The sequence below is a fragment of the Macrosteles quadrilineatus genome, unplaced genomic scaffold (assembly GCF_028750875.1).
Source record: "Macrosteles quadrilineatus isolate MER2022 unplaced genomic scaffold, UCM_ALF_1.0 Scaffold_11__1_contigs__length_5352618, whole genome shotgun sequence".
Classification (NCBI taxonomy): domain Eukaryota; kingdom Metazoa; phylum Arthropoda; class Insecta; order Hemiptera; family Cicadellidae; genus Macrosteles; species Macrosteles quadrilineatus.
The window spans coordinates 1,626,836-1,648,772 of NW_026542604.1; the positions used below are offsets into that span (position 1 = coordinate 1,626,836).

A 21,937-nucleotide genomic window follows, 5' to 3' on the forward strand; every position below is an offset into this window, starting at 1 on the left:
AAACGCTTATATCTTTGTAACGGTCTATTTGAAGGCACGGAATTTTTTGCAGTGGTCTACAGGAATGTCTGACGCACAATTGCGTCGCTTGGTCTGTGGATATGATGATTGGTGACGTCATAAGATAGTTGGAAAAACTGTTCATTACTTTGCTGGGCTACACTTCCATATCTGTTGGCACAAACAACTGAATGAAAATATCGATCGATATATCGTTTGGTTAGTTAGGTGAGGTTAACCTAACCAAACAATATATCGAATTAAACAATCGAATAATCAATATTACTCAATATTATTAGCTTAATCAATATAGCTACTTTCATGTTAGTTGGTGAATTTAATATTTTGATGTAATCATGTAAATGAATACTTTTCAGAATTAAAGATATACCAAAACAAAGTTTGTTTTCTTGACATTTGAATCTAAAACTAATAGAGCAGGCCCATAATTAAAAAATCCCTCTCTATAAGGTGCAAGAAGCATTTCATGTAACAATTGGGGAAACAACGTTTTTAGGGTATTTCGACCCTGCTGAGTACGAATCTGCCTGTTGCCAACGCAAAATTTGAACCGGAAGTGCGGTATCCAAGATGGCGGCCAAAACTCTTTTTGCCCCATATCTCCCTTGTTAGTTGGCCTAAAATAATGGTTTAAACGTGTATATAGGGGGTTTTCAGATGCCAAGCACATTAAAAACACTCAAGATTTACTTAAATTAAGTTTTGAGGGCATATCTTCCAAGATGGCAACCGAGATGGCCGACAAACACTCTTATTTCCGTATATATATATCGCTTGTTTGTTTGTTTAAATTAATTATTTAAACGTCTGCAAAGGTATTTTCTCGGATGTTAATCACATTGCAACATTCATTATTTACTTCCTTTGAGTTTAGATTACATATGTTTCTAAGATGGCAAAAAAAACTTTATTGTGCTTACGTGAGCTCCGTGCGTATTATTGTATTTAGTGTTTAAAACCAGTCAGATATATATTAGTGGCTGAATATTTGATAATATTTCTGAGATACCAATTGAAATTTTGCAATGTTAAAGTAGAAGGCGAATTGTTTAATGTACTCTGGTGGCACTGTAGATAACGCGTAGTATAACAGAACCTGTAATTAAGTAATTGTAGAATTAATTGTGTATGATGTTGACGAATTTATCACTTATTTAAGGTGTCCAGTTATGTAAATAGATGTTTATTGTAAAATATGACGATGCCATACGTATGTTTTGTATGTTTTACGGCAATAAATAATTGGATTTGGTTTGATTTTTTTTAGTTCAACAGGACCTGTAAAAATTATTTTTTTGACCATACCTCGAATCCGCAAGAGGTGGTGCATGTAATTAAATTAAACAATGGTTCTGTATAACACATTAATAAATAATAATAAACAATTTGGTTATACTAATAACAATGATAATGTACTGTTGTATTGTATTGATCTTGTGGTACCAACCATCAATGGAGGTTTGTTTACCATAGGTCTCAATTGATGAAATAAATTTTTTAAAGGTTTTTTTATGGCAGCATTGTGATGGCTGCACTGATCAACATTAATCAGCAAACAACTCTTATTCTTTTTAATATCTTATGTTGACCAACCGTCTATAAAAGTTAGTTTATGAAGAGAAAGTAAACAGTTGTATACATGTGTACAAAATAAATGTTAATAAGGTAACATCTTTTGTTATCCAACCGCATATAAAAATTTTTTTGTGAAGAGAAAGTAAACATTTGTAAATTTATAAGAAATAATTATTTGAGGTAAGTACAATTTGTATTAAATCCTTAGTTTCAAAATTAGCAATAGGTAGTATTTGAACCATTCGTTAAATAATCACAGTAAACGCTATTCGTTATGTTTTCTCGTTTATTAAATGTGAAAATAACGTATTGCGTTTACCGTGATTGTTAATAATTGTTACAGGTTCTGTTGAACTAAATGTTTAAATAACATCAAATCAAATTTTTTATTGCCGTAAAACATACAAAACATACGTATGGCATCGTCATATTTTACAATAAATATATATTTACTTAACTGGACACCTTAAATAAGTGATAAATTCGTCAACATCATACACAATTAATTGTACAATTACTTAATTATAGGTTCTGTTATACTACGCGTTATCTACAGTGCCACCAGAGTACATTAAACAATTTGCCTTCTACTTTAACATTGCAAAATTTCAATTGGTATTTCAAAAATAGTAGCAAATATTCAGCCACTAATATATATCTGACTGGTTTTAAACACTAAATACAATAATACGCACGGAGCTCACGTAAGCACAATAAAGTTGTTATTGCCATCTTGGAAACATATGTAATCTAAACTAAAAGGAAGTAAATAATGAGTGTTGCAATGTGATTAACATCCGAGAAAATACCTTTGTAGACGTTTAAATAATTAATTTAAACAAACAAACAAGGGATATATACAGGGTGTATATAAAGTCCCGCACGGGCTTAATATTTTCTAAACGACAACAGGTAAATCCATAAGATTTGGTACATCAACACCACACCTAAAAATCTACTTTTTCAAGGAACTATCAATTTTCTGTCATATCATGGGGACGTCCCACAAGAAGTCGGAAGAAAATCTTAAAAGGAAGCATAGGTCAATATGCACATCAAATGAAAGGTCTTTTAAGTAGAATACAATGCCGCAAATTGCACTTCAAAAGGTTGATCCTGCGCAAAATGGCAGCCGTTCAAAGATTTCTTGAATCTGCCATTTTGAATCTTTCAACTACTGCCATTTTTACTCAGGCGTTCTTTTGAGCTTTAATTTACGGCATTGTAATCTACTAGTGAAGACCTTTAATTTGATGTGCATATCGACCTATGCTTACGTTAACAATTTTCTTCCAATTCCTAGGGCTGTGCCCCCTGAGGAGTAAGCGTATAATAGCGATGTAAATTAAATGAATGTTTGAACAACTGTCATTTTGCGCAGGATCAACCTTTTGAAGTGCGGTTGCGGCATTGTATTCTACTAAAAAAGACCTTTAATTTGATGTTTATATTGACCTATGCTCTTATTTAAGATTTCCTTCTGACTCCTTGCGGGACGTCCTCATGATATGACAGAAAATTCATAGTTCCTTGAAAAAGTAGATTTTTAGGTGTGGTGTTGATATACCAAATCTTATTGATTTATCTGTTGTCGTTTAGAAAATATTAAGCCCGTGCGGGACTTTATATACACCCTGTATATACGGAAATAAGAGTTTTTGGCAGGCATCTCGAGTGCCATCTTGGAATATATGCCCCCATAACTTAATGTAAGTAAATTTTGGATGTTGCAATGTGTTTGGCATCCGAGAAAACCCCTATGCAGACGTCTAAATAATTATTTTTAGCCAAAAAACAAGGGAGATATGCGGAAATTAGAGTTTTTGGCGGCCATCTTGGGTGCCATTTTGGAAGATATGCCCTCAAAACTTAATTTAAGTAAATTTTGAGTGTTTTTAATGTGCTTGGCATCTGAAAACCCCCTATATACACGTTTAAACCATTATTTTAGGCCAACTAACAAGGGAGATATCGGGCAAAAAGAGTTTTGGCCGCCATCTTGGATACCGCACTTCCGGTTCAAATTTCGCGTTGGCAACAGGCAGATTCGTACTCAGCAGGGTCGAAATACCCTAAAAACGTTGTTTCCCCAATTGTTACATGAAATGCTTCTTGCATTGTCTTTTTTTGAAAACGGGCCTAGTCTATAAATGTCTATTTACATTTTAGTTTTCTTTTAGTTGTTTTTCTCACTTTATTACAGGTTTTCTCATTAAAATCCCCTTATCCCATTCTGCCCCACAGGAAAATCCCATTCTCCCCCGTGGGTGGGGCGGAGCGGGAAATGTAAACATTACTTAAAATTAAAAACAATAAATTTAACCTTTAATAATGTTACTATTTTGTACAAAATAAAATAAGGTTTCGTTTTCTACCTTTAAATCGTATTTATTTTACACCTTATACTGTGTATGGTAATTTAAACAATAAGTATCCCGTTCCGCCCCGAGTTCCCCTACCTGTATCATGAGCATTGCACTGTTACATGTAAGTACAGTAAGTATGGTTTTTATTAACTGAAAATTAAAGCTAAAACTTAAAAATAATTGGTGAACTTTTAAGTCACAAAAGCAAAAAAACGGACCAACTCTTTTAAATTGTTTTGATTGTTTTTTAGCCCTAAATCAAACAGTTGGCCTAAAAAAATAGAAGCATGTTGTAGTTAATTAAACTCTCTTTAAATTTGATTGCCATATTTGTTTGTTTTTTTAGCCCCAAATCAAACAGTTGGTCTAAAAAATAGAAGCTTTTTGTAGTTAATTAAATTCTCTATAAATTTGATTCCAATACTTGTTTTCCTAGAATAGGCCATTACTGAATCACAGGGATCTAAAAGATCTAAATCGACATTACTTATTTCCCACTAAAAAGCACCAAAACGGAGATACAGGCAAAAATCTCTAGAAAGTACCGTTTTATTTTTCCAATATGGCGGCGGAGAATTGTGCATTTTGCATTTTAAACACCTACTTACCATCCTAGACAACATATAAAAAATTTAGACCTACCGGACTGTTTGTAAGTTAACCCCCCTATTTTTGTCTATTTACTGGACTACGAGCGAAGTCTTTTTTTAATGTTTTCAATATGTATTTGCCAATATTTAGTTGCAAATCAATAACCATTCCAGATGATGTTGACAATTATTAATCAAAGTTGAGGTTGCATTTATGATTTTGTCTGTTCAGATTGGATGCGGAAAATTGAATTAGATGAGTTTTGCAACATTCATTAACAGGCCATCAACTGCCATTAGTTTGCTACAAGTGGCTGAAAAATAGATCTACAGTACTTTTCTTTATTGTAGTGTTTTCATGGTAAAATATTAGTACACAACTGACATCCTGTTGTTTTCCCACCCGTCCTTTTCTTAAAGGTAAGTAGAAACTTGAAATTTTTCGGAAAGTAAAAAACACATTTTAAGTAAAAATATTGTTATTAACAATAAACATTCATTTACAATCATGACACAGAAAAAGAATTTTTGGACACAGATTTTTTCAATTTCTTTTTTCTTCCATTTACTTGTACTTTGTTGTTTTCACTACTGAACGTGGGTTTCGTCTTCTTGATTTTTAGTTTACTAGTTTCAGTGCTAGGGGTGGGTTTCGTCTTCTTGTTTTTTAGTTTACTAGTTTCAGTGCTAGGAGTGGGTTTCATCTTCTTGTTTTTTAGTTTGTTAGCTTCGTTACTGAGAGTAAGTTTTGTCTTCTTTTTTGCTATACTCTCACTATTTTTCTTCTGAAAATGTTCTTGGTTCATCACCTTCAGTTCTTTAACTTTTTCACTGATCTCTTTCGCCTTTTCCAATGGATTTCCCTCAAAGATGTCATCATTAGGTTTAGTCATGTATGATTCCTTTGGTCGGGTAGCCAAGAAAGCCTCCTTCTGTTGCTTCCTGTCCACATACTTGGTGCTTGCCGTTTGCTTGAGCAGACGGCGGTACTGGAAAAAATAAAAATTCATAAAAAACGGCATCAGTATGGGAATAACAAAAATGTAGATGTTGGATCAGAAAACTAGTCATTACTGTTCAAGTGCTGTGATGGCAACACATTTTCGTTTTATTTTTTTGGTGGACTTCCAGGATCAAAGTAGACTAATAATTGGTCTTTTGGGAGATGACCGCATACTTGAATTGGCAAAGATAGTGGCTTAAGTTTAGGTGCATTGCAGGAATAAATCTTTGGGGTGAACTACAATTCAACTTTTAGTTGGTCTTAAAGATAGATTGATGCAACACACTAAAACTTTGGTCACTATCTTTACCAATTCATTTTCTAAAGACCATATTGTAAATAATAGGTTAACTGTAATATATTGTAAACTTGAATCTGTAATATATTGTAAACTTGAATAGAGAACTATCTTACCACAGAGTAAGGATTTTATGGGATATCTGTAGACTATATCGAACTTCGTTGTTTAACGTAATATATTATTCTTAGGCTATATGACAGAAAAATAGAATGCATATACCCAATAGTAAAAATTAAATTGGTTTCAGAAAGCCTATATGAATCTTACTTTCTACTCTAGAGGTAAAACTTGCCAACACGAAGCTTACCTGCTTAGGTGTAACGTATTTGGGATTTTCCCACAACGTCTTTCCTCCAAAACTTTTTTCAAAAATCTTGATTGGGTTTAATACAAATCTTGGCCCTGAAAATGCAATATACCAAATTTTGTTGAATAAATTGATTTATAATTAACTAAACAAAAATTGAGCATTTAGTTTGAGTTTACGATTCACAAGCTACAATTTTTGTCACAGTAAAGGCCCTGTGATAATTCAACTTGGCCTTTCGGCTCTCTGCTACATGGAACAGTAATGTAACAATATTGGTAACAGCTATAATTGACCAGAATTCATCTTGACTGATAAAGAAAGAGAAATTACAAACTCATTCATCTTATTTTACAGACAAAATCAGTTTCTGGGTTCAATATATAACTACTTCATGAATGCGACTTTTGAAAATTTATCATAATTCCTTCTTACTTACCTATTTCAGCAAGAGCTCCGTCTTCAGTTAGAATCTGGTAGTTTCTGAACCAAATCCTGTTGTCGAGGACTGAAAACGCCACCACTCGGTCTGTGAAAGGTTGACTCTTCGGGTGGTATGCCGGTGTCCCGAAAATCTGAAACAAGTTCCATTCTTAAGTAAGGGTCAACAAAGGGTTCTTACTAAAGTCATACACAAGTATAACTATCTCTCAAGTGCACAACAGGAGCTAGGTCTATTATCCATGGTAGATGTTTACACATACATTGTTACATTGTTTGTATACATTGTTGTAAATCATAAATCATAAATCTTTATTGGTCATTAAATAACATATGTTACAATAGACCTCGTTAACAAAAAAGGTGCCAAAAAGGGTCATAGATTCTAGATAGTATAACATGGTCTATAACATGGAATCTTCACTAAACTTAAATATAACAAAGACAACAAGAAAATAAAAGCTAAAATCATTTGAAAAACACAGAACTATATGTGAAACAAAAGTGAGGTACTTAAACAAAGTGTTTGAAAGACTAGGTAACAGTTGACTAGGGACTAAGTAAGAACTAGATAACAATTTTACCATTACAATTGTGTTCTGCAAAAAATTTATCCAAACTGTAAAAAGGGTGGTCAGCAAGCCAAACGATCAACTTTTGTTTTAGCCGAGTACAAGGAATGTCAAGTACAGTGGAGTCCCGATAATCCGAACTTCGGTAATCCAAAAGTCCGCTTAATCCGAAACCAAAAAATAAATTTTTAAAAATTTTTTTTAATTTTTTAAAAAATTTTTTAAATTTTAAAATTTTTTTTTAAATTTTTTGATTTTTTTTTTATTTTTTTTTAACTTTTGAAATTTTTGTGAAAACTTTTGAAATTTGTTTTAAAACTTTTGAAATTTTTTTGAAAACTTTTGAATTTTTTTTTAAAACTTGAAATTTTTTTTGAAATTATTTAGGAATTTTTTTTAAATTTTTGTTTATTAAACTTTTAACACAGTTAGCTGTATCTCGTCAAAGTATTCTGTAGCGGCCGGGCAAGATAGACTTTTTTGTTGAGTATTTTAGTAAATATTTCACAATTTTTGTTATTAACATTTTTTATTTTCGTCCAGGGTTCCAATCCCCCCAAATCACAAATGGATTTTATGAAGTGATAATGCTGCAGCCACTAGTTCTAAGTAATCTAAAAAACAATCCCAACAAATTTCAAAAAATAGAAAAAATTTTCAAAAATTTCAAAAAAGTAAAAAAATTTTTCTAAAATTTTAAAAAAGTAAAAAAACAAAAAAAACGTTTAATCCGAAATGGGCCCGGTCCCAACCATTTCGGACTAACGGGACTCTACTGTATTTCACTTGCAAAACAATTTACTATTTTTACTGATATACTAGCAAAACTTTGCTGTACTGTTGTTAGTCTGGTGTAGGGCCTATCCAAAGCAGATCTTCCCCTTGTGTAATATGAGTGAAAATTGTACTATTTTACTAAGAATTAAGTGAATGCACTGTTTTATGTCATAACTCAAACTCAACTAACTTTATTTACCTTTTTACAAACATAGAATAACAAATAAACATATGATAATAATTAATAGAAATTAACAGGTGTTATGAAATAAACTGTTCTCACAACATCCTCCCTTTTAAGTTTGAAAGTTCTTCAACCAGCTTGGTTTGTGTATATTTCTCTTTGGACGGTTGTATGGTTCTGTTTAATGTGTATTTGCTGACAAATTTTGTTCACTGTTTTCCTCTCTTAAATAAGGGGCAAGTTTGAGGTGGAATCGATTTCTTCTCACATTCCTCTTATCAGTTTCAACAATATATGAACGAGGGCTGTCCAGGATTTTCACAATTTTGCCATGTCTTCTAAGGTCCACAATCCAAACTGGGTCTCCTATATGAAGAGGATTGAGAGTTTGCACTTTGTGCCTTCTATCATAGTTGTGTTTGTACTTCTCACGATATGTTTCTTCTCTCCCTTTAAGATCCTTTAGATCTGGTTTTCCACAAAGCAAATGTCCTGTCTGAGGCAATGTGCTCCGTAATCGCCTGTTCATAAGAAGCTGAGAGGGACTGAACCCATTCCAGAGGGGTGTCGTTCGATAGGCTAGAAGCGCTAAATAAGGGTCTTCCACATTTTTCTTTAGAATCATTTTGGCGATTTTCACTGCCGCTTCAGCCTCTCCATTGCTTTGGGAAAATTTTGGGCTACTTGTTATATGCTTGAAGCCATAAACTTTGGAAAATGTCTTGAAATCTGAATGTTCAAGGACTTGAAATTGAGACCCACAGTCAGACCTAATTTCTTCTGGAATGCCGTGTCGACAGAAAAAGGCTTTGCATCTCATTATTACTTCTCGTGATGTTAATGACTCTAATTCAGCTATCTCAAAATATCTGGAGTAATAATCTGTCACAGTCAAAAACCAAACGCCTTCAAGTTTGAACAAATCCATCGCAAGTGTTTTCCATGGCCTGTCAGGGAATTGTGTGGGAAGCAATGGTTCATGACTGTTCCTTGAATGTTTAATACAAGTAGGGCATGATTTCACCATACTTTCAATGGCTGAAGAAATTCCTGGCCACCAGACTGACTCTTTTGCACGTAAACGACACTTGGTGATTCCAAAATGACCTTCATGTACTCTTTGAAGTGCCCAAGACTGCAGAGCTGGCGGAATTACAAGTCTTGAACCTCGTAGTATCATCTCATTATCAACACTTAGCTCATCCTTAACTGAATTATACGGTTTTAGGTCATCTCGTAATGATGTCTTAGAAGGCCAACCTTGGATGATTATTTTTTTCAGTTCACGTAAAGTCGGATCTTTATTTTGTTCCTCCAATACTTTAGCAACTATGCAGTCGTTTATATCGATGGACGACAAAACCATTTGAACAAACGCTTGAGTTTCTTCTTCTAACTCACGGTCATCAGTACCTGAAAATGGGAGAGGTGCTCTTGAAAGAGCATCAGGAACTAGAAGCTGCTTTCCAGGAATATAAGTAATTGAAAAATCATATCTCATGAGACGCAATCGAATTCTTTGAATTCTTGGAGACAATTCATCAAGATGTTTGGATTTCAAAATTTGAAGTAGTGGTTTGTGATCTGTTTGTATTGTTATTCTCTTGCCAATAATAAATTCTTTAAACTTTTCACATGCCCAAGCAACAGCTGTAGCCTCCCTCTCGATGTTTGCATAGTTTTTTTCAGAAGGAAGAAGGCTTCGGGATGCAAATGATACTGGTCGTATAGAACCATCATCTTGAACTTGAGAAAGAGTTGATCCTAGTCCTTGAAGCGAGGCATCACAGGAGATAATGGTTTCCCGATTTACATCGTAAATGGCTAGGCAAGGAGAGTTAGTCAAAATGAGTTTTATTTCATCAAATGCCTTTGCCTGCTCTGGACCCCATATCCATGGAACGTTAGCTTGAAGTAGTGAATTTATTGGGGCCAAAATCTTAGCTTTGTCAGGAATAAACTTACCAAGAAAGTTTACCATCCCATTGAACCTTTGAAGTTCTTTTACGTTTTTTGGGCAGTCCATTTTGAGAATGGCGGAAACCTTTTCCTTATCAACAGAAATTCCATCGGATGAGAGGAAATGCCCGAGGAATTTAATACTTGACTTCCCAAACTCAGTTTTGTCTTTGTTAAGTGTCATTCCTACATTTTTAAGCTTTTCAAGTACTTGCCGAACAACTGTATCATGTTCTTCTTTCGTTTTGCCCCAAATCAGAATATCGTCCATATGGACTGCGACATTTGACTGGTTGTCTAAGATTTTGTTCATGCATTTCTGAAAATGTTCAGGTGCTGATGTGATTCCAAATGGAAGTTTGAGAAATTTAAAACGTCCAAAAGGGGTAAGGAAAGTAGTTAGATCCTGGGAATTTACATTTAAGGGGACTTGCCAAAAACCACTGTTTGCATCAAGTTTTGAAAACCATTTTGCTCCTGAGATTGAGCTGAGAGACGTTTCAATTTTGGGAATCGGATGATAAGACCGCTGGATGGATTCATTCAACTTTGTTAAGTCAACACATATGCGGACATCTCCATTAGATTTAGGCACTACTACCATTGCTGAGCACCATTCAGTAGCATGCTCAACTGGTGTGATTACATTATTTTGTACCATACTTTCTAGTTCTTTTTTTACTTGACACATTAGGGGTAAAGGTACTGTCCTAGGAGTGGTTATTGCATATGGCTTTGCGCCATCCTTAAGTGCTATTGTGTAGGGATCAGGAATGACGCCCAGACCACTAAACATTTCATGGTATTCGGTAAAAAAGTCACTGTCTACCTCTGCAACTGAATTAACAAAAGTTAAAATTTTCAAGTCCTGTATTGCTGGACGACCAAGCAAGGGTGTTATGAGTCCCTTCACTACGTATACCATGTGATTTATTTTAACATCTCTGTATTGGATATTAGCTCTAACACAACCTACAGTTTCTAATTTTGTTCTACCAGCCCCAAACAACTCAACTAGAGTCGGCTGAATCCTACTTGGATCAACTATGCCAGGGGGAATTACTGTTACATCTGCCCCTGAATCAATTTTAAATGTTTGTGGTTTTCCCTCAAATACTAATTCTAGTTTCCAGGGCTTACATTTTGACCCATCCCCAAGTGTACCTATGAATAGTTTATTATTTGAAGGTCCAAGTTCACTTACTTCATTTTCGTCAGTTACTTCCTGTGCTTCTTTAGATCTGCAGACCTTCGAAAAGTGACCAATCTTTTTGCATAAGTTACATGTTGCGCTTTTTGCTGGACACGTGCTTCTTGGATGGGACGGTTTATAACCACACCAGATACATTGCGCTGGGTATTCTTGTTTCTTTTGACGAAACCTATATCTTTGATTTTGGTTTGAACTTGATGACGTAGTTGCTTCAATTTGAACTCTTTTCTCATCACATAAATCTGCCTTCTCTTTCTTTACGTTATCTGCATGTCTTATTACTGTAATGGCCTTGTCTAAATTCATCTCGGGATCTAGCAACAAGCGATCACTAAGTTTCTCATCATTTAAACCCAGTATTAGTACCATCAACACCATTTCATCATTAAGTGAACCCCAGTCACAGGTTCTAGCCAAGGAATGGAGACTAACTATAAACTCTTCAACTGTTTCATTAATTTTTTGTTGTCTCTTCAAAAACTTTGCTCTTTCAAAAATTAAGTTCCTCCGTGGAATAAAATGTTTGATTAAAAGATGCAAAAATCTCATCAGCTTTCTCACCTAATGTGTATATAAGAGTGTTGATTTGTTTGTTCTCAGACTCTTCAGATAGCCCAGATGCTGACCGATATCTTTGAAATCGTGTTTTCCATCTTGGCCAATCTGCTGGTACAAAGGAGAAACTAGCTGGAGGTTGAATAACTGAATGAGTGTTTGATACAATGATTGACTTCTTAGTTGAATTGTTGTATTAATTTTCTCTGCTTCTTTCATTTTCATTATCTTCATAGTCAGATTGTTTCCTTCTTGGATTTCTCTTCTGAGACATAGCTCTAAACCGCTGCCACCATGTACTATTTTACTAAGAATTAAGTGAATGCACTGTTTTATGTCATAACTCAAACTCAACTAACTTTATTTACCTTTTTACAAACATAGAATAACAAATAAACATATGATAATAATTAATAGAAATTAACAGGTGTTATGAAATAAACTGTTCTCACAACAAAAATTATTTCTTGAGCTAAAGAAATGTGAATTTTGTTTTACAAAAATAACACACTCTAATATATACAAATTTACAGTTGTCAGGATACCTGTTGCTTTAAAAAGAGGTTTACAATGGTCCCTCAACCCTGAATTGGTCAACAGTCTTACAGCCTTTTTTTGAAGCTTTAAAATTATTAGAATGTGGGTGGAGTTACCCCACAGTAACAGACCATACTTTAACAGACTTTGAAAAAAAGCAAAATACGCAGATCTAACATACAAAGGAGGAACAAAATCTCTTAGACGTCTAATTAAAAATAAAACTCTTGACAATTTCTTACTTAAGTTATATAAATGGGTTGACCAGCTTAAATCACTATCCAAATCTATGCCTAATAAATTTACACTTGACGAAAAATTCTTTTCTTCCTCAGGTGTGCGACCTAACCTAAAAACAATAGTTTGAGTCTTTTCAGGATTAATAAAAAACCCATTGACACTGAACCAGTTCCTAGCTTCATTGAGGGAAAGTTTGGACAGCACCATGAGTTCACTAAAGGTACCTTGACTATTTAAGAAAGTGGAGTCATCCGCATAAATCACAGAAGTACAGGACATACATTTATCCAAATCATTAATCATTATAAGGAAAAGAACAGGGCCTAACACCGAGCCCTGGGGCACTCCGCAAAAAACCTCACTCTCATCTGACAATATACCCGCAACATCAACCTGCTGCCTGCGGTCTGATAAGTAAGACTTAAAAAGATTGAGTTCTGTGCCACGGATACCGTAGTACTCAAGTTTATTCAAAAGTAAACCATGGGGAACACAATCAAACGCTTTACTCAGGTCAACTAGAGTTGCCTGGGTAAGAGAGGCGTTTTCATAAGAATTTAGCACATGCTGCACCAAGCGCCTTACCACATCCGTGGCACATCTACCCGTTCGAAACCCAAATTGCCAATCAGATATTAGGCCATGGTATTCAAAAAATTTCATTAATTGTGATTTTATTATGGTTTCGAACACTTTGCCAATCACAGGAACTAACGAAATGGGCCGGTATCTACTAGGATTCTCCCTCGGACTCTTTTTATAAATTGGAACAACTTTTGAAAACTTCAGTTTTTTGGGGAAAAAGCCAGAGAGCAAGCAGCAGTTAATACTTGCAGTGAGTGGCAACAAGATATACACTATAATAAGCTTTAGAAGGTTAGAGGACATACCATATACATCTGTGCTGAAAGAGGATTTCATATTATGCACAACACTATATACTTCCTCACAAGACACAGCACTGAACTTTAAGGATGATGGAGAAGCTGGTGTATTCTCAAGTAGTGAAGTGGAAGCAGCAATCGAAGGTGTCACCAGTGCCGCTGTCTGTTCCACAGATGACGTGAAGAAATCACTGAAGTCTTGTGGAGATATGTATCCTAGGGGGTTGGTGTTTGGCTTCTCCATATTTCCACGGATGATGGACCAGGCAGCTTTGCATTTGTTGGTTGCAGATTCGATTTCTATTACATTGGCGTTGAGCTTGGCTGTTGTAAGAGATTTTTTATAAGTCCTTTTTAGGGTCACATAGGTTTCCCTATCAATCTGTGAGTTGGATGTTTTATAGGCATCAAAAGCTGTTAGGACTAAGTCACGCTGGACTTGAAGCTCTGCTGTAAACCAACGATTTTTTCGTCTAGGTTTTTTACTCTGATAATTTAGTAAGATTTTCTTGAGAGGGAAACAGTCATTGATAGTTGATTGGAGCTGATCAAACAGGATGGTGAAAAGATTGTTGCTGATATGCCTGCCATCTGATACCAGACCTGGCCAGTCAATATTACCGACAGTAGAGATAAATTTTGCTTGGTTAACAGGACTATAATTCCTCTTTACTTGGTATTCCGTTGTAGGTTTTACAAGTTGTAGAATCTCCACCTTAAGGCAAACTGCTAAATGGTCTGACAAGGCAAAGTTTCCAACGCAGACAGCAAAGTCGCTCCTCTGAAAGTTAACTGCAATGTTGTCGAGGCACCTCACACCCCTTCCATTAAGCACAACAGTAGGGTAAAGTTTTTGGTATGTGTGAATATGACATGATTGTTTTTGGTAGGTAAATCAAAGTACCTGCTCCAAATGAAGACTCTCTTTTTTAAGTTGATTGAAAGGGTTCACCAATTCACCATCGGTTTCAGAGGCAAATTCCCCATTTATTTTCATCCATTGAAAATGTAAACCACTTTAGCTGTAGCATAACCTCTTCTATAAAACTAGGCCGTGGCGAGACAAAAGTTACTACGCTGTAGTCCCAGTCAACCAAAATAGATGTTGTACTAATTTTAATTGGATTGTCTACGCAACGTTTGTTTACACGTTTGTTATTACTGTTATCACCATGGCAGTTAACCAGCCGGTCGACGTTGCCACACACTCACCCAGCGGCCTTGGGGAGCGAGCTGGTCTAGTGATTAGAGCGTGGTAGTCTGGTTCCTGGGGTCCCGTGTTCAAATCCCGCCAAATCACCAATCGATTTTATCTCAGTGATAATGCCGTAACCCCTAGGTCTAGCCTGAAGTAATGTGAAAAACAATTCTGGGCTCGTGCCTAGCGTCCTAGAACAAAAAAAAACCTCGCGACCTTGTATTAGAGGAGGTTTTAGTCCTACTCTATAATAATCAAGGATCAGCTGTCACAACAATCAATTATCATTACAATACATCTTTAGTGGAAAGAACCTTGTATTAAAATAAGACTTTATTTATATAGGCTACCAGAAGAAATACCTGAAATGGAAAGTCTAAAAAATTTGCACGAAGAATGATTAATTTAATTGAACACTTTTTAAAGTACCGGTAACAAGCAATTGTTTCAAATAAATTAAATCAGTTTTTGTTGGAAAGCCTAAAAAATACTGATCCTTGTTTTGTTTCTATCTTCCTAGTAACAAAAAATAACAAAAACTATTTAAACATCTGTAAGCTGATAATTAGGTGATATTTTATATTTTACATTTTAAGTCTCTGGTCACATCACTACAACACATTCAGACTGCCTTTGAATTGGTGCCTTGCTGCTGTTTCATTGTAAGAGAGCATTTCCTATATCAATTAAAAACTAATGTTTGTTTTTTTAGTCAACTTAGACTAAGAGGTTAGGTCTACCTGTGTGAAAAGTTCCTTTAGCAATGCATACTGGGGGCTGGTGTCAAACGATTCGTCGAATGACAGCAGAGGGCGTGACCCCTTGAGGCAATTGCCAGTCAACTTCATCTCTCCCATCGTGAATACTGAAGAAAAACATTGTGATAAATAAATGGGTTAAAAAGGATGATAACATAGTAAAAATGGTTTCAATTTAAAAACTTTCTTGTTTAACTACATTTTCTGAAAAAAATGTAATGATTTTTTTTTTTTCAATAACATTTAGTTATATCATTGACTTTGAATGAATAATGAAGTAGACAAATTGTAGCTAGTTTTTACTAAAAGTAAAAGAGGACATAGTTTAAAGAGTGTCTAAGAGTGCCTTGGACAAACGCATGGATTGTGATAAACAGCTAGTGTAACCACTCTATACTCAAGTCTCTAGATTAGATTTTATAATCCAGTCCTTTAAATCTTCTCTTGCACATGTTATTGTTGACATACCATTGAAAATGTATGTCTACTTATAGTCTGATTTTTAACGGAGGGCGGCTGGAGCTCAGCCCTACCTGCGAGGGACCCGACTCACGCACGCACACTCACCACCGTCCTAATTGCCTGAAACCCCCGATCCCCTATTCACTAAGTAGAAATATAACATCTGTTGTATGATATGGTACCTTAAAATTACAATTCATTTGATGTTAGATATACAGTAAAATGGTTAGTTTTAATAAATTTGTTGTTTAATTCAATAAAAAATTAGTCCAAACACGAAATGATTACGACTTAAGTACTTCACTGAACAGGGATAGTAATAAGTCAGATTGGTCAGAAACGGTTTAATATTATAATATATCAATCCAAATAATCAAACCTTATCAATAATACGATAAATTAACAAGTAACCTTAGGCTATGTGTCATTTACAATATGTACAATTTTATTTATTTACAAAACGTAAAACTAAAAATACATCAATTTTATGTACAATTGTACGCTATTTTTCTAGCCAAGAAAATTCTATCTGGGCATGAAATATGTTAATTTAAATATTTAAGTATTTTTACAGTGAAAAGTAAATGACCGGTACGCCTATTATATAATTGACACGTAACCTCCCCGTGTAAACTTATGCAGAATATATTCATACCCTATTATTTAGATATTATTATTTAAAGTTACACATTAGTTACCCATCTTGGATTCGATAAAAGTGAGCTAATAAAAACAAGCCCATGGGGCTTAGCCAAAAGGAAAAATATTAATATTTTGTCGTCATCCATTTGTGAGCTATGTTTCAAGTTTCAAGTCTTTTGCTCATCGGGAAGATAGTTTAAAATTGATTGCGAAATTTGTACCGAACAGAAAAGAAGTAGAGCTAATAAAAACAAGCCCAAGGGAAATATGAAAATAAAATGGTTATGAAGCTAGCTAATAAAATTTTGTAAAAATATTTGTAGCTTTTACACTTTGTAAGCAAAATATATATTGTTTGGAATCATTTTACTAAGCATTTTGAGCTGAAGTCAAAAGTATACCAGATTTTATAACAAACGTAAAATTAAAAAATTGATGGTTTAGTTTCTGTGAGCCAGCGATGACTCACGTGGCAGGTCAATGGTCCGTCCCACGTCCGTCCTAATCCCTTGCGTCTGTGTGTGTGAGGCCTGCGTGTGTGTGAGTAGGGTCGACCCTTCAGCCAGCCGCTTTCCGTCAACAATCATACTATAATGTAGGCCTACTCACAAACTAGGCTACCAGTAAAAAAAATTGATTGAGCTATACTCACAACACTTCTGATATTCTTTCTAGGGATAAGAGGAAATGTAATAAGGTAAATGCTGTATAGCGTCTACATGCGGTGTATCTTAAAATACATTTCTGTAACTTTTTGTCTGCAAAACTATTTGAAGGTTTTCAATCAACTCTTAAGAGTTTCATTTACAGACCTTAAACATTCTCATGTGAGATTTGAGGTCTCAAAAATCACTTTATGAGGTATTTAAAAAAACATAATCTAATTATGGACATCAAATGATAGACTAGGTGTAGTATAACTAATTACAAACAATTTAAAATCATAACTCACCACTTTCAACAAGGAACTTGGCTGAAGGACCATCAGGAGTATTGGAAACCCACATGAACAAGTCTTTTTTATTGCGCCCTTCCAGCAAAATACATTTGTCACAATTTTTCATCGAGCTCATCTGAAATAGGAATGTTATTTATTGATCAAGCAGAATAGGCCTATTTGACATACCGGTACAATTCTTTTAAAGATCTAAGATGATCATTAGGCTTAAGTCTACAGAAAAGGCATTAAGTATTGGCACAAAAACCTGTCGATGTTTATTGTTTGTATAAAGCATTAAAACAGAGATCCACTAAACATTTTGGTGATTTAGACAACTATAGCGTGAAGCAGTGAAACGGCATTCCGACTCCAGCTGACGGGGGTAGCGGGCTTAGGAGAGTACAAGGGAAATACTAAGTGTCTAGACTAGTGAAAATTTTTGTAGCCATGGTGTGTTGGACAAGTGTACAACATGCGTTTGCTGTAAAGTATATTAAACACGCAGATATTGTGGTTTGTCCTCAGTGCACTTTCCGTTGCGAGTTCAGTCTACTGCCACAGGCTCCAGTGCCAATAAGGGAAGCTATCCTCCTTTGGATGAATAACTTTGAAGCCATTGCTAGCATGACTAAGCGCTACAAAAAAATTGCAGACATTTTCCAGATGCTTCAAAACGTCATCGGATTTCATCTCAGACTTCAACAAGTGCAAAACCAAGGATGCCATTTTACTGATGCTGTTTTCAAAAATTATTTACTCGTGTACTTTTAAGATTTATATATTAAAACAATTACACTTTTTCTACAAATATTATTAGTAGGTACTTTTTCAAAGTCTTACCGTTACTGCCTCACCCTGTGCAAAGTTGTCATCACTTTCTGGTCCCAGTTAAACAAGGATCTTTACTGTAATTACCTACTGTAATATATATATTGCTTGGCTTTCATCTGAAGATTGCTTGTTTGATTCCAAGTGAAATCAATTCTAGACCCCAGATGAATTTTGTCTTTGGAATGGTAATTTATAAAGCTGTTGGAAAAAGTTTGGTGCGTTCCCTACAAAATGCCATTTGCATAGAAACATGCACACAAAAGCAGGGGTAGTCTTGATCTGTCCCTTCCCACAACAACTTACGATTAACTAAATATTAAATTGTTTAAAATATGATAGGTACCTAACAAAACTGTCTACTCACTTCATTGACCACTAAAAAGTTTTCTCCCCTTTCCATCTTATTTTCATCTCTGGAATGAGGCAACATGGTGCGCAAGTCTTGTAAGAGATGGCGATCACGATGTGTGATTCCTCTTGTAGCAAACACAAGAACTCTTGTCCTGTTAGTCCATTTTGACTAAAACAAGATCAAAATTATAAATTTAGGTCAAAGTTAAATAGTCTATAGGCTAGTTTCATCGATTAACAATTTAATTTTTACATGTCTAAGCTAGGCCTATACTAACAGTTTTTTCACACTGAATCCTAAAAATGCAATAAGTTTTTAACGGAAGTCAGATAGAGCCTTAAAAGTACTGTATCCGAATAAATACATAAAAGATTACAATTTAATCTTCATTGAGCTGTACGTGGTGGTTTAGGTGAGTCCAAGTTTGAAGAGGAAGGTATGTGGAGAGCAAATCATAGCTGTTTATATGCGATGAAAAAACAATCAAAACCACTGCACACGATTCCATGTACCCTACCATTGAAACGAAAACATTTTTGAAATGGTACCTAATTAATTGCGTTCAAGCCACTAAGTATCTCAACTTTTCGAAATCTATCTGGAGGTAATATAAATTAATAACTCAGTTCATTTATAACCAAAACTTTACATTCCTAATAAAATCTAACTTAAAACCACCTGATACAGTTACAAGTTTAAGCATAAAAACCAACCTAAGTACCTACTTACCTTCTTAACAAGCCTAAATAAGAACTAACTAAGTTAGTGGCATGTAGGGACATAAGTCCCTAAAAATCTCAAATGTAAAACAAACAAATGTTATATTTAAACAAAATAAGGGTACACTTCCATATCTGTTGGCACAAACAACCGAATGAAAATATTGATAGATTATTCGATTATTGTTTGTTTAGTTAGGTAATGTTAACCTAACCTAACTAACCAAACGATATATCAAATTAAACAATTGAATAATCAATATTACTCATTCGGTTTTTAGTGCCAACAGATATAGAAGTGTACCCAAATTTATTTGAAAAATCGATTCCGTGGTGCACATAGTACCTTCCTCGCCACTAAAACTTGAATTCACCCAAACCAATATTACTTTATACTTTTAATAGGTTAGGTACATTACATTTAAATGGCTACCATACAAATATAAGTAATTTATATTAAGCCAAGTATGAATGGAGATGAGTGTGGCTACTAAGGTTTGTGGGCTAGATATAATTTTTCTATGACATAGGCCTAGCCTACGGTAATTTAAGTTGCAAGCATGGGTTTGGGTAGATAAATTTACTGTAATGGTTTGGAGAGAATGAGAGTTTTAGAAATGATGAGTAAAAGATTATTAAATCAGTAATATACTTAAATGCAACTTGGTGTTTGGAATGCAGAGATTACCAAAGAAATGCAACCTATGGTTGATCATGCAGACTAATTTATTTATTTATTTATTTATTTATCATACGGTTAACACCATTTTTACAATCGATAATACATGAGGGCAAGTTACAATAAAATATATATAAGTCAGATTCAGATTCATCTTGCTGAAAAAAAAATATTGCTAACATGAAAAAATGACACCAACAGGATTGTCCCAAAATTGCTTACAAAAAATGGATCATGCGTATTATAAATCCTAGTTAACAAGCATAAACATTTTTAGAGAAAAATAACGATTACCAAAACTAGATAACAATTGATAAATATTTCAATATAATAACAATAACAAGCAAAAATATAAATATATTTGACAGACAAGACAAAAAAAAAAGAAAAAAATGACAACAATATAATAACAGTGACGTAAACTAAGTGAAAATTTTAACAGTGCAATAATTTTCAGCCTAATCTATAGGCTATTATTAATTCTGTAAGCAATTTTTTTTAATTAAAATTGTTAGAGAGTTTGACAGCTTGCAAGATGATGGGAGGGCTCAAATTAAAGGGCTTGGCCCCAGGGGGTCAGGAAAATAGCAGATTATGTCCAAAGCTACCAGAAAATAAGAAATAACCAAAAATATCTTCCATTTAAAAATGCATTGGGATTGAAAAAAGTGTGCTTTGTTTACATGAGACATGTGTACAAATGTATCATTTTATTCTACCTACCACTTTTAATTCTGTTTATAGAGTGTGTGAAGTTTATTTTACTTATCAACAAATAATTTAAGTTAGCCTAGATGAATTCTGCTTTCACTAAAGTGATCTAAAGAAAATAACTTACATATTTCAGAGCTGCTGCGTTAAAGATAATTTGATTCTTATTTTGGGGTAGACTTCCGTATCTGTTGGCACAAACAACCGAATTAAAATTTTGATTAGGCTATTCGATTGTTTCATTCGATATACTTATCAATCGATATTTTCATTCGGTTGTTGGGTACAGTTTCTTAACTGGGCTATGCTAATATTGGTTGAAACTATCGATTCGATTAGTAAACCTTCATGCGATTTTTTCGCCATCAGCAATTATTTTGGTTGGTTAGGTTAAGTTATGATAGTTTAATTTTATAATAGATATATTTAAAAATATCGATTATTAAATCAATATTTCCAATTCGATAGTTTCAATCGATATTAGCATAGCCCAGTTAAGAAACTGTACCCCGGTTGTTTTTGCCAACATTATAGGAAAAGTCTACCCACAACCATTTGTACAAAAATAAAATCACCCACATTTGCATTCCAAAAGATAGGACCTAAGCTAGTTATGAATTATTTGTAAACGCCTAGGCCCTACTTGCCTTCTTGGGAATAGGTTCATCTGAAGACCGGGTTGCTGGAGGAGGTTGTTTTTCCTTTTCAATAGAATCATCAGACTTCTGCTGTAGTTTTCTTTTCAAACCTTTCTTTTTACCCATTTTAAGAAAAATAAAACAGTTAAATTCTAAAAGAAATATGACACAATGAAGATAGTGGCCTACGATCGAGCTAGAAAGTTGGCATGTGATTCGTGATTGAGATTGAGAGGTTGGTTGGTGGTTCGTTCGTTGGTTGTTGGTTGAGGTTGAGGGAGGTTGAATCAGAAATCAGAGTGTAAACAACAGAACGAACACATTAGACAAGCAGACACGTGTTTTGAGGTTATATTTAGCTTTTTTTTTGTTTGTTTGCACAATGAAAGACTAAACTTGAGGCAGGTCAGTTCTTATGCATGTAGGACTATAAAATTTTCCGAGCATAGGGTATGTTCGATTTGCAATCTAATGAGATGTGA

The 21,937-nt window shown here is 34.5% G+C and overlaps 1 protein-coding gene across 1 annotated transcript; it reads right to left on the bottom strand.

The window, feature by feature from the left end:
- Positions 1-5,023: 5,023 nt before the first annotated feature.
- Positions 5,024-21,669, bottom strand: LOC129004810 (ribosome biogenesis protein BRX1 homolog). Its single transcript, XM_054433453.1, has 7 exons — positions 21,465-21,669; positions 18,721-18,876; positions 17,538-17,658; positions 15,464-15,588; positions 6,603-6,738; positions 6,164-6,258; positions 5,024-5,541 (listed from the first exon to the last, which is right to left on the bottom strand). The coding sequence occupies exons 1-7, from the start codon at positions 21,579-21,581 to the stop codon at positions 5,059-5,061; spliced, it is 1,233 nt and encodes a 410-aa protein (XP_054289428.1). The 5' UTR covers positions 21,582-21,669; the 3' UTR covers positions 5,024-5,058.
- Between the last annotated feature and the right edge of the window lie 268 nt (positions 21,670-21,937).